General features: G+C 34.8%; 1 protein-coding gene across 10 annotated transcripts in view; it reads left to right on the top strand.

The window, feature by feature from the left end:
* Positions 1 to 13,874, top strand: part of LOC105220908 (potassium voltage-gated channel protein Shab) — a 199,976-nt gene extending 186,102 nt beyond the window's left edge. For 3 of the 10 annotated variants that reach the window (XM_054228689.1, XM_054228688.1, XM_054228693.1), the window contains one exon: positions 4,264 to 4,328. In XM_054228689.1, the coding sequence (XP_054084664.1) occupies positions 4,264 to 4,317 (54 nt within the window). In that variant the 3' untranslated portion in view covers positions 4,318 to 4,328. Of the gene's footprint in view, positions 1 to 1,395; positions 1,539 to 4,263; positions 4,329 to 8,594; positions 9,838 to 9,900; positions 10,095 to 10,154; positions 10,438 to 13,339 lie in introns of those variants that run through there. The other 7 variants (XM_054228685.1, XM_029045968.2, XM_054228690.1 and 4 more) reach the window with 6 other exon arrangements.
* The last annotated feature ends 329 nt before the right edge of the window (positions 13,875 to 14,203 follow it).

The raw sequence follows: 14,203 nt of genomic DNA, 5'->3' as shown, positions 1-14,203 counted from the left end.
ACATATTAGTTAGGTGATTAAATTTGAAATAATGAGAACAAATTGAATGGAAATCGAATTGGTATTGAAAACTTATTCTTTATGCAAAATACATGAATATTGAATCAATTGTAGACACTTAGTTGCTCGATTCATTTTTGCTTCGGCAACGTTAATTAAATAGTCTTGTATTGGATTGGATTGGACATGAATTGAGAAATAGAGAAGACTAGATCAATGCTACGCCTTCTTCTTAGGTTAGGTTAGGTTAGGTTTGTAGGCAGATCTCTGTAGATACAGAAGACCTCACTTAAACAATTTGAGCGCTATCCCTTGTAATAGATACCAATAATCTCCTGATGAAACAAAGCTCCTTAATATTCAGCAAAACGCTTGGAATCTGTTACGTATTTCTTAAGTCGGATAATGTCGATTCTAGCCATTTCGCTAGGATCGCCGAAGATCGGCCTACCGAGGTATGTCAACCTCAGTCACGCAAAAGCTGGACAGTGAAGGAGGAAATGCTTAGATGATTCTACCTCGCCTCCCTCCAATCAGCTTTGGTAACTTACATCTGCCAAGTTTCCAAGTCTCAGTGCACGGGCGTCCATTGGTTCTTCTTCTTAAAGTTAAAAAAAAAAAACAACCAACACCAACAAAAATAATATCGAAGCCGCAGCTTTCTTACGAAATTAGAACAATTCAGTCCATTTTTACGATGTGATGGTGATTCTCATCAATCGGATTAACATATACACCATAATCCTAATTCACATACGAATGACACATATAAGTACACTAAACCAAGTTATTCAGTGCCTTCCTCTATATAGAAACAACAAGTATTTCAAAACTACAAACTACTGTGATAAATTTCTGAGATGTTCATTCTGAACATGGTAAAGAGGTTCTTAGCAGAATCACTCTTTTATATGATGACTACTGTAAATATATAAATAACGCATATATAGGTTTAGTAAATCACAAGGACACATCGCCACCTATAAATACCTCCATCAAGTAATTTCCTGTACAGTATTCGATGTAATGCCGCCATGATTATACGTAGTTTATTAATTCTCGAATATTTTCTGAATATCTATACATGTAATTTGCAGACTATCGATACAAGCTTACCACAAAATCTGCGTACATTTGTAATGAGCGATACGCTTAAGGATCGTACACATGAGTTTTGCATTGAATAGGCACCAGCTCGCAAGCAAAGTATACAAAAAGTCATTCAATAGTAATTCATTGGTAACATTTGAAATGTAGTTAATAATTGGTTATGTATTAAAAAAAAAAAAAAAATATTGTGTGAAAATCACATACATGTACTTGTATGTAAATAGTTATTGAATAAAGTTAAAGTTGGAAAATGTTTTAAAACTAAATTTGATTGTAAACTTACAGAATCGCGTTTGTGTATTTCACGGTCGAGGATACACGATGCAAAGATTAGCGAGGCCACCGCCCTCGCCAAAGAATTTCTACGCACTCAAGCGTATGATTGAAACAGGCGAGGTCAATCTCTACTACATTTAGGCGAAGTTATGGTAAAGTGCAATTGTTTTTGCCTTTTGAACGAAAAGTTTTTCAGAATTGTAGAGTTTCAACTTTTATTTTAACAGTTTTTGTTTGAATTGTATATAGTTTTTCGCAGTGTAGATATTTGGTATTCAGCTCGAACTACTCGTATGTAAATGTTGCTTTCTATGCTCGTAGGGTTTCTCAAAGTAATGTTGTAATATACTACTAGAGCTGTGAAAGGATGTTTTTAAATGGGTATTATGTGAAGTATTTTGTATTTATTTATGTGTAATATGTTGTTGTTGTAAGGGCATAAAACATTCCCCAAATAATTTTGAGGAATGCTGACGATTTGACAGCCCTTGGCCGGATAAAAATCCGGGTCCGTTCCAGTTACGTAGTCGTGATTGTCATGAGAAGGGATATGTAATATTCATTAAGTACTTGTACCATCGGCTGTATAGAAACCTGAATCCTGAAAACCTGAAAGAATCTGAAACAAGTAAATATTAAACAAGTTCGCTTATTGGTCCATAAATAAATACAAAACTGGAAACTGCCTGACTGACTCCAATAATTTTTATACTCTCGCAACATGTTGCACAGAGTATGATAGTTTTGTTCACATAGCGGTTGTTTGTATCACCCAGAAATAAAAGTGTTAGATATGGGGTTATATATATAAATGATCAGGATGACGAGTGAATTTGAAATCCGGATATCTGTCTGTCCATGCGATATCTGTCTGTCAAGCGATAACTTGAGTAAAAATTGAGATATCTTAATGAAACTTGGCATGGCCCCGCCCCCAAATAGGTTTTTTGTTTATATCTTGCAAACCAATAAAGCTATATAAACCAAACTTTCTGCAGTCATTTCTGTTAGCCATTTCCTTATACAGTCCAAAAATGAAATAAATCGCATAATAACCACGCCCACCTCCCATACAAAGGTTATGTTGAAAATTACTAAAAGTGAGTTAACTCACTAACGAAAAACATCAGAAAAAGTAAATTTTACACAAGAAATGGCAGATGGAAACTGCACTCAGATTTGTTTACAAAATGGAAAATGGACACGGGTGTGCCAACTTCCCATATTACTTAATTTTGAATTCCATCTTATTCGTTCACTTTATAATATATACATAAGGAACCGATGAAGATAGCAGAATAAAACTTTACACAAATACTGTATGTGGCTTCACTTATGAAAATATTTTCGAAATCGGACTATAACTTTTCAAGGCCCCGGATATCTACATGATGAACTCAGTGCCTAAGGGTAATTTTTCACCGAAAACATCGGCAAATCGGGAAAGAGGAATTTTTTCCCCTAGCTTAATTATGTGCGGGCTTTATTCCGCATATATCGGGTAATATGTGAGATATCTTATCAAAATTAATTTAGCATATAGCCTTCTATATAGTGTAGCTTGGTGGGGAAAATGAGTGAAATCGGTTCAGAAATTACCTTAGCCCTCATATACTATAAATGACGATTTTCGTTATTCTATTGGACTTTATGCGCAATATATGAGTCTAATTGTGGGTTATCTTAATAAAATTGCATCAATAAATTGCGAGAGTATAAAATGTTCGGTCGCACCCGAACTTAGCCTTTCCTTACTTGTATTTGCATGTACTTCGCAATAAGGTCATGCCAATATCGAAATATTGCTGTACCGACAATAAATGAATTTCTCTAGATGGAAATTATTTCCAAGAATATTTATAATTCTACTAAAAAAACCTTATATCATCATTTCCAACTAAGACATTAACGCCTATAGTGTAAGGAACACGTCGAATATAACTTTCCAACTGATTTTTCGAAGATGTTTTCTCCTAAAAACAAAAGGTGTAATGAACCCTCATAAAAAGTAATCCAACGAACGGTCAAATCATCTGGCCAATCGGACTGCTCATTTCTTGGTACGATTTTGTCATCAGAAATTTATCCCACTGAAGTGAAGTAAACGTCAAACACACGTGCCAACTTTGACAGCTGGTTAGACAGTAATCTCTCCAGGAAAGTCCACGTCTCTGAAAAGACCATTATCTGACAGCTATCTGTCGACAAATTGTCAATACATAACAAACTTCATTTAGTTATCTCTCTCGAATATTAGTTCATATTCAAATAGTCAGGCAGACAGTCCGTCAGATGCGCCGATCATTATTAAAGTTTCACATCATTTGTTTTAATATTTTTTAATATTTTAAAACCATACATACATTGTACCATAGTTAAAATATCACTTTAAGCTCATGAAAGCTTTGAAAAGCTCAATTTTTACGACCGACTTCGAATGCCATTCACTAAAATTACTTTATTAATTATATATGTAAGTACTTATAAAAAGAGAGCAATCTCGAGCGTACTCTTCCAGAACCATTTGTATAGCGTTCATTCATTAGCCATACTCATCTCGTGAATTGTTTCTGTTGCATATCGATCTATCAAACACATCAACAAATGTGTGTTTTTTATTCTCGTTCCAAAGCCATTTATTCATTCATGTGTCTACTATAATCCGCCATCTGTGCCCATCTCTCATAAATGATATATATATAAATATTTGTTTTTCTGTTTCAGTTTTTGATATTAATTTGCTTGAAAATTATTTAAGAAAAAAAGAAGTAAACAATTGTTTATTCCTATGCGTAAACTAGATAATCGGTTTGATTTTCTACATTATTTCTAAAATTATTTTAATTTTCATTTTTTTTTTTCATTTTTTATTTAAAGGGCTATCCACGATGTCAAGGCGAATGTATACCATTACGTGCGAATAGCGTTTAAAATTTCACAAACAAAACTAAATAGTCATACATAGTCAAATATTAAAACAAAAAATAAAGCAAATTGCATACACACACATGTATACTTAGAAGCACCCTGACCAAGTGAAACTATTAAGTACAGTTAAATGGCCTTGCGAATTTTTCAAATCAACTGAACTCATACTCGATTTGTTTTTTTTTTTTATGAAACACACACACATACATGCATATAAATATATATATAGTATATACAAAGTAAGCGTATTTTCTATGTTCGTATGTATGTTTATGCAATTGTACCCAACGACAGTTAAGAAGAAAAAATTTTTGAAATTTTTTTGTCTACGAAAAATTCATAAATATTAGCGAATAATTTGAAAGCAAAATGTTTGTATGATTGAATTTGAGGGCGTACCACACGATATAAATGCAACCTAAAAGACATAGAGAACATTAAGAATTTGTTTAAATGAAAATTGTGAATTTTTGTATGACAAAAATGAAGAAACAAAACTAATTACGAACGAGTGAAAATATGTTAAAGGAAAACGCTTTAAAAAAATAAGTTAATTAAATTAAATTAAATTAAATGGCAATTAATTAATTCATATTTTTTTATATTATTTAGTATTAAATGTAGGCATTACATGCATGCATACAAGTACAGTGTCGGGTAAAATATTTGCATTTTAGTTTTTGTTTTTTATTTTAATTAAAAAAAATTAAATATTTAAAAAAAAAATTATTTACATACATATTTATTTAAAAAAATATGACTTGCTTAGAATTTTATAAAATTTTCCCCTTATACTCGGTAGTTAGTATTTTTTCGCAGTCCACAATTTATATGATAATATAAATCTCAAATTCTTAAAAAATTCGACGTAATTAGTTGAATTTTCAAATTAGATTGCAATGGCAAAGTGTTAATCACTTTTGCGCCAAAAACTTCTTTTTGTTTTTGTTTTCTATTTAGGAACAAAAAAAAGAAAGAAATCGAATTGAATATACTAAAGGTCTACCATGACCGATAAATGTATACCTTTCGGATCCGATCATAATGCTAGTTCAAAACTATACCAAAACATATATTTGGGATCCGGTCATTATCCTAGTTCAAAACTATACCAAGTAAATTCCCGGTAATTGATGGAACAGAAAGAAATCGAATAAAATATGATATAGAGGTATTTTAAGACTGAGATATATATTTGGGATCCGATCATTATCCTAGTACAAAACTATACGAAGTAAATTCACGGTAATTGATGGAACAAAAATTGAAAGCAATCGAATAAAATTTGTAATAGAGGCCTTTTAAGACATGGATAGATATTTGGGATCCGATCCTAAACTTAGTTCTGAACCAAAACACTTAAGTCACCAATAATTAAAGCATTAAAATCTTCAAGATCACTGATATCTTTATATATATTTTATATATTTTTTGAAGTTCTGAAATTCTATAAATCAAATCGGAAGTTAACGAAAAATAAAAAAAACTAACTTCAGCCATCTCAAGTTCACGATATAAGTTTGAAATTGGAAATATCAACGCCGATACGGTATATGTATGTATGTATGCATGTATGTTAAAAATATAAAGTTAAGGTGATGATATGTCTAAAGAAATTATAAATTAGCCTATAAATTTAAAATATAACAAACAACTCAACACACGCTTTAAAATTTAAATTTTTAAGTAATGCAATTTATTTAATTTAATACTTTAATTGAATTGTAAATTAATATAATTTAAATATATTCAAATATATAAAAACACGAAAACCAAATTTTTTTATTATATTTTTTGTCAATTTATTTTTGAGTAAAAATTTAGTTTCAAATGCAACATTGCACTGAAATAATATAAAGCAGATTTTTTGTTTGAAATGTATTTATTTTTATTTTTTATCTTTATATATTTTTTTTATCCAATAATACCGTAGTTATAATAAAAATTTTCATTTTGCAGTTTTTTCTAATTTTTTAATATTCTTGATTTTGTTACTAGATTGAGTTTCACTTTATAGCGTTTGCAGCAGTAGTTGTTTGTAATGAATTGTGGTTGTAGTGGTAGTTGTAATAGTTTTTTAATAAAAATAAAATCTAATTAACCCAATTGGACACGTTGGACAAAATTGAAATTAGTAAATAACAAAACAAAAACAAAACATCAAATAATTTTACACATACTCCAACTCAAAATTGATCACTGTCGAATCTACACCAACCCAATTAAATATAAAATTTTTTCAGCGGTAAGTATTACAGACTAATAAGTGTATTTTTTTTAATTGTCACTTTTTTAATTTTTTTTTTATTTTTGTGCTGAAATATTTTTTGTTTAATTTATTTTTTTTTTTTATGTAATATATGATTTTTTCCAAGTTATTATTATTTTTTTTATTTTTACTTAGAGGTTACGCCACCCTGAACGCATGAAAATCGGAAGGTTTTTTAGGAATTTTTTGACAAAACTGTTTGAGCAAGGACTTATTTACATGTATTGCCAATTTAATACATATATTAAGCTTTATAAATATTTAAAAAACAAGTTTTTAGTTCAAAATGGCAAAGATTTAAGCATTGGCGTGAATCAATTTTTCCGGAGCACTCCTTAATGGTGTATATGATTGGCATTTCAATTTTTATCTGAAACAAGTAAAATAGTATTTTTCTTAAAAAGTTATAAATTTTGAACTGAGTGACGTGACCGTTTTTTTAAACAAAATTTACGCAATTACAAGCACTTCAAATATTTATTTTATATTTTGGGCTAAAAATAGCGTATAAAATATTTGATAAAAATTCAAATTATTCAATCAAAAAATCACACGTCACTCTGTGAAAATCTATTTAGGAAGATGTATTTTAACATTCAAGTCAATCGGTTGAATAGTTGTTGAGTTAGCGTGTACACCGTCTTGAAAAATGTGGTTTTGAGAAAAACGCAAATGAAGAAAAAAGGCGTGCTCAGCGTTGACTTCTAATGGTCATAACGTTCGTAATTATAGAGATATTGTTTACGGAGACATCTCAAAATACTCTTTAGAATATAGACTTTGAAATTAACTAGAACACAAGAATTTTGTCAATTAAAATTAGTAATCGCATGACCTTCAGGAGGAGTAAGCTTCATTATTGTTAAAGTTGGATTCTTGAAACACTTTTTAAATATTTTCCATGTTGTAATTAATGGACCTTCCAGTACACCTAATATTGATAATCGAATTTGATCAGATGATGGCCTATGAGACATTTTCTTTGAAAGGTAATAATAATAGAATACTTAGCTGAGGTTCGATATATGGCGCGATGCCACACTATAAATGTAGTATTTCTACAAAGTTCTATTTACAAATTCAGTTACATGGGGAGTAAGCGTATCGAACTTAATAGAAATCGGTCGAGTAATTTCTGAGATATGGTTTTTGACCCATAAGTGGGCGACGCCACGCCTATTTTAATTTTTTTTCTTTTTTAATCTAAGTGCAGTTTCTTTCTGCCATTTCTTCTGTAAAATTTAATATTTCTGAGGTTTTTCGTTAGTAACTCTCAACTTGTGTATGGGTGGTGGGCGTGGTTATTATCCGATTTCATCTATTTTTATGGTGTATGATGGGAAGTGACCGCAGAAAGTTTGGTTTATATAGCTTTATAGGTTTGCGAGATATATACAAAAAACATATTTGAGGGCGGGGCCACGACCACATTCACAAAAAAAATTACATCCAAAATTTCGAAGAAATGGTTTATAGTTATAACATATTTAATATTCATTTTAATACTATTTAATTTAATTTTTTTTTATTTTTATTAATTACTATTTACCACTTATCATAATTCTTTTTAATAAAACAAAATTTCGTTTCATTCGCACAATATTGGCGTAAATGCATATTAATGTTTTCTTTAATTAAAAGTAAGCAACGTTGACACACATCACTGATCACCGTTAAAGTTCCACAAAGCACTAACATCAAACCAACACCTCAGTAGTGGCGCACTAACACACGCACAGCATATGAACATGAAAAAGTTTTCTAATCTGCATATGTAAATAGATTTGCAGCAATTATGTTGTGGACAACAAACACAAACAAAACATACACCCACCCAGCGCATGCCACATGCCACATGCCTCTACTTTAATCCACCATCAACATGTTGTCCAACAACTTTTCGTCACATACTCACATATGTACCTATTGTGTATTGTGGCGAATGTGTCAAATTAACGTACTCTTTCTCTTGCTTTCTTTGTTTTTGTGCAAATCGCCCTTGTCTTTGCAGGACTTCAAGGAGTTCACCGATGCCGAGGGTGTAATTTCGCTTCCAACGTCGGACTTCCACAAGTCCGTTTGCCTGGAGATGCGTATGGCTGCCAATCAGGCGGCGAACCGACATCTGCGCGCCAATCAATACGGTTTGCTGGCCCCACCTACACATATGCCCGGTCCGTTGCTGCCCACGTCACAGCCCCAGCTGGCCGGCACAATTGCAGCCGCAACCGGTGACGCGCATGCCGAAGTCATATTCTCGATTGGCGGTGGTGGTGGTGGCGTCGCTATGCGTACACCACACCATCTGCCCCACCACACTGCCACTGGCCTTGCGCCAATTGCATCGCAATCATCGTCCACCTCATCGTCGTATGGCACCACAACGTCCACAACAATTGCGCTGCCACTGGACGCCACGCCATTTCGTTACCCACCTTTCATCACCAGCTATAGCAATAATAATTTCAATTATAACTATAATAATAACTTCAATACCACATCGGTGGGTGCGTGTCCCGGTCTGTCAATGGCCACGGGTAATGTTGCGCTGACATTGGGTAGCAATCTGAATAACAACTTCAATGTCAATATAAACAATAATAATAATGCCGATTTGGCGAGCGTCGATAGTTCGGACACGTATGCCAGCTGCCAAACACATCCATTTCATTCACAAGGTGATCTCACTGCCGATTTGGCCGACGAAGCATGCGCACTGGACATTGACATGGATAATTTGTATATAAATCCATTGGAAAAGGAGACGACAACATCAGCGAGTGGGCCGGGCACAACGGGTTACATCGTTGGACTGCCACCAACCGGTGCCACTGGCTTGACTGCGATGGGGCTGGCGCGTTCACAGGTGAAGAAGAGCACATCTGGCGATACGGCGCTGCGTAACTTGGCCGCTGGCGGTCTCAGTCCCATGGATGAGATATATCAAAATTTCGAGGTGCAAGAACGCGGTAGTCGTGTTAGTCTCAATGAGAATCCAGTGCCAAAACATCGTAAGACACGTTTCCAAAGCTTCACGTCGATATCGGGCGGCGCGGGCGCAACGAATAAGCCGCGTGCACGTTTCGAAGAGGTCAAGATCATACAGGATGGTATGAGCGGTAGTCACGAGAGTAGTCCAGCCAGCAGCGGGAGTAAAAAGAAACGTTCCTCTTTTATGCCCGGTAAAAGTTTAGCCACTGCCACCAAGCTGATCAATCAGCATCTGTTCGGTATACAGAATGTTGGACAAAAAGGTAAGAAAGAATGCATTAATTTTAATATATCCCTGATTACTGACTCATCTTTTTGGTCCACAGCCAAATTCGAAAGTAAACATTCCTCCTCGATAGATTCTATCGATGCCTCACCAAATCTCGAACAACATCGTCGCTCCAAATCGATACTGAAAAACAAGTCGGATATCTCACGTGTTCTAGCCGATCCGGAGAGTGAGCGTTTGCTCGCCGACAACATGTCGGGTTCGGGTGTTTCGGACAACGGCACCGTCATGGTATTTATTAAAACTAATATTAGACGATTAACAACTTCCTAACAACTAATCGAAATTCAGTTTTGCTTGCAGGGCGAATCTGGCAGCGATTACTCACCGAATAAATTACCTCACTCAATTTTAGCCAAGTCTATTTCCCCACCACCATTACGGCATCGCATGTTGATACAGCAACGCTCCGGACCAGCGAATCTGCAGTCGCGTCCTACCAAATTCCAAACACCACGCTATCCCGAGGAGCAAGCACTGCGTCAAGTCAAACCGATGTTGGCACGTTCCTCGGCCACATCGCATATGTCTGGCGACAGTCGCTACGATTCGACCAATAGAGATAGCAGTTTAGGTAAATAAATGCATGAAGCTTACCAATATACGAACAGTGGTAAAGTAACAGCGCAAAATTTACCGTTATTTGTGTTCTTTTATAAACAAAAAAATCATACTTATTACCATTAACCAGTCATTTTCGAAGCCGCATTATAAATCCTCAAAAAAATCTCATCAATATGCATTCGTCATGTTGAGTCTCCATTGTGCACACGAGGAAGCATCGCATGTCTCCATTGTTAGCCGTATTCGAATTCTAAATTCAAGTCGTCTGTTGGTATGAAAAATTCAAAAATCCTATCGCTTTTTTACTTCAACGCTAAAATTGAAGTTTTTTTTTTGTTTTGCAAATCACTTCATATCACGAAGCTTTAGTAGAAATTGTCTTAAATTTTAATATATAGTATATCAGAATCAAAAGCACCAATTGGCACTTGAAAGCTTCAAAGCACCAAAGCATTTTTTGTTGTTGCAATATGTAGATCGTTATAACTGTTGAGAAATCCATGCATATTCTTGAGAAAATTAAGTAATTAGTTAGAAAAAATTGGATGCCCCAAAACTGGAATATATGGAAGAGCTTTCCGCAAAAGCTTATAAAAATTCTACGTCCACTTGAAAACTATTTAATTTAATATTTTTATTTATGTTATTAGTGTTCCATGTTTTAAAATCTTCACTCGAAATAACTCTTTTCCATGTAAAAAGTATTATAAAAATTGGATATAGGTTAGGTTATGTTGCACTGGTAGGCCAAGAAGCCACACATAGACCAGTTTTGGTCCTTTGCGATACCAGATGGAGTGCCGTCACGTTGTTCACGAAGAGTAGTCATCTTTTAAGTTATGTGGCTTCACTATCGATACCTTTTCTTCTCATATTGTGAGGCCTCCAAGTGGCGAAGACGTTACCTTGACAATGCAGGACAAATGCACAAGAGATGCTACATTGTCCTGACATTTCCTGCAGTCAGTGAGTATTCCAACCAAACGACAGTAGGACTATTAGGAGTTTGGCTTTAACGTTTTACACCGCGGTATATTTTCCAACGTGATTTAAGATTGGATATAAAAAACTATTAGTTAAGTACATTGATCAGAATCACTAAAAAATATATTCCAAAAAGCTTTCATTTACACCCCTTATTTTTATTAATTTTGCTCATAAGTAAGGTTTTTTATTAATAATACAAATTAAGTCATAGAAGAACTATGTAAAATATCTTCCGTATCGATATCTTGATTTACATGCTATAAGCTTTTTAAGTAAGTCTCAAATAAGAGATAAGCTGCTCTTCGTTTTCCAAAATTTAGGGGGACTTCACTAGGCAATGCAGAACAGCTGGGGAATTCATATACTCTAATGTATCTTCTTAAGTCAGAGCCGATATCCGTCTCAAAAGAAGGGAAGGAAACGTTTTACATCGCTGGATCATCATAGTTTGATTCTATGTCGATGTATTGAGTAACTCAGCGTAGACTTAACTCTTACAATAAATACAGGCTTAAGACTGCCAAAACATTTCAGGATACGCATGAAAGTAAAAAAGAGATATACCTTCCAAAAAATGTATGTGGACATGAAGTATCCAGGAAAACTCCAATCGTTTCTCGAGGTTTTTTGTCGGCATCTTTATTATCGTATTAGATCCCTGTATATGTATGTATGTGATTGGCGTTCAACCGTTTAGCCGGTTATAGCCGAATCGATGAGAGCGCGCCACTCCTCTCTTTCCTTTGCAGTTCGGCGCCAGTTGGAGATTCCATGTGTAACCAGGTCGCTCTCCACCTGGTCCCTCCAGCGGAGTGGAGGCCTTCCCCTTCCTCGGCTTCCTCCGGCGGGTACTGCATCGAACACTTTCAGAGCTGGAGTGTTTTCGTCCATTCGGACAACATGACATAGCTAGCGTAGCCGCTGTCTTTTTATTCGCTGAACTATGTCAATGTCGTCGTATAACTCGTACAGCTCATCGTTCCATCGTCTGCGGTATTCGCCGTTGCCAATGTTCTTAGGTCCATAAATCTTGCGCAAAATTTTCCTCTCGAAAACTCCTAGTGTCGTCTCATCTGATGTTGACATCGTCCAAGCTTCTGCACCATAAAGCAGGACGGGAATGATGAGAGACTTGTAGAGTTTGGTTTTAGTTCGTCGAGAGAGAACTTTACTTTTCAATTGCCTACTCAGTCCAAAGTAGCACCTGTTGGCAAGAGTTATTCTGCGCTGGATTTCGAGGCTGACATTGTTCGTGTTGTTGATGCTGGTTCCCAGGTATACGAAATTATCTACAACTTCAAAGTTATGACTGTCAACAGTGACGTGGGAGCCAAGATGCGAGTACGCCGACTGTTTGCTTGATGACAGGAGATATTTCGTCTTGTCCTCATTCACCTCCATACCCATTCGCTTCGCCTCCTTATCCATGCGGGAAAAAGCAGAACAAACCGCGCGGTTGTTGCTTCCGATGATATCAATATCATCGGCGTACGCCAGCAGCTCCCTGTATATGAACCATCTATAATAAAGATTGACATTTAGAACTCTACTAAACTCTCGAACTCTACTAGACTCTCGATTCATGGTCTTCAATCTAAGAGAGAGGTATGAGTGTTCCTTGGAGTTTATTATTGCAACATTTATCTCCGAGATCGGTTCCGAAGAGTGTATTCAAATATCTGACTGAAGAGTACTCGTACAGGCAGAATCTAAAGTTAGTAATAGAGTTAGTATAGATATGAAAATGAGAATGAGGAACCTAAAGTTCCTCTTCTGGTTTTTATTAGATAATCATAATGATCACAGTTTTATTCACTTGTATACATACAATTCACAAATGCAATACACACCCACTCAAGAATCAAATTGTATATATAAAATAGCGGTAAATTTAATTTTTTTTGGATTATCTCTCCACTCTGTAGACTCGGAGACCACATTCACATCCAATGTGAATATACGCAGCGATCCCGGTGATGGTGGTGCCACAGTAAGCAATGGCGAGGCAGGCGGCTCCAGTGATGAAAATCGTTCACTACTACAACGTGGCAACTCGGATGAGCAAAATGAGCGAGATGACGGTGCTGGTGGGGATGCTGGCGCCACGTAGCAATTACTGAAAAAGCCAAAGAGCGAATAATAACGCCTACTTTCCGCTCCCTCCGACAGTGACAGTGATAGTGAATAAAACGCTTAGCAATCAGCGATTAAGAACATGCAAAACATACAAAAAAAAAAAACAAAAAAAACAACAACAACAAAGTTAAACTTATTACATTTTATATAATAATTAAAAGTAAAATTCATATACAACACGCATACATATAAACATTTACTCATACATATACATACATATGTAGATATGTAAGGGTGATGTTTGAAACGTCATGTGAAATGAAAAGCAATGAACATTAACATTTAAGTGGAGGAGTAAAGAAGATATTTAGAACGTACATACATACATTAAATTAAGAAGATTCACACACACACACGCAAACTCACAAAAAGAGGCACAACGCTGTACATAAATGCAGAATGCAAAAGGAAAATCCAATATATATATTATCTAATATTAACAGCTGTTGCGCCGATTAGCAGAAATTTAATGCATAAATATTTCAATTTATTTTACATACATACATACATACATATTTACATATAGCATATGTATAAAATTCCCTTGGGACAGTATGCAAGCAAGAAAAATTCACAAAAATAAAATCTTCAAAAGTATTACTCCATTTTTATACAATAACTTCAGCATAAAAAAACAAAACAATATTTACCAA

The sequence above is a fragment of the Zeugodacus cucurbitae genome, chromosome 4, assembly GCF_028554725.1.
Source record: "Zeugodacus cucurbitae isolate PBARC_wt_2022May chromosome 4, idZeuCucr1.2, whole genome shotgun sequence".
NCBI classification, from domain to species: Eukaryota; Metazoa; Arthropoda; class Insecta; order Diptera; family Tephritidae; genus Zeugodacus; species Zeugodacus cucurbitae.
This window is presented reverse-complemented; position numbering and strand designations above follow the sequence as displayed.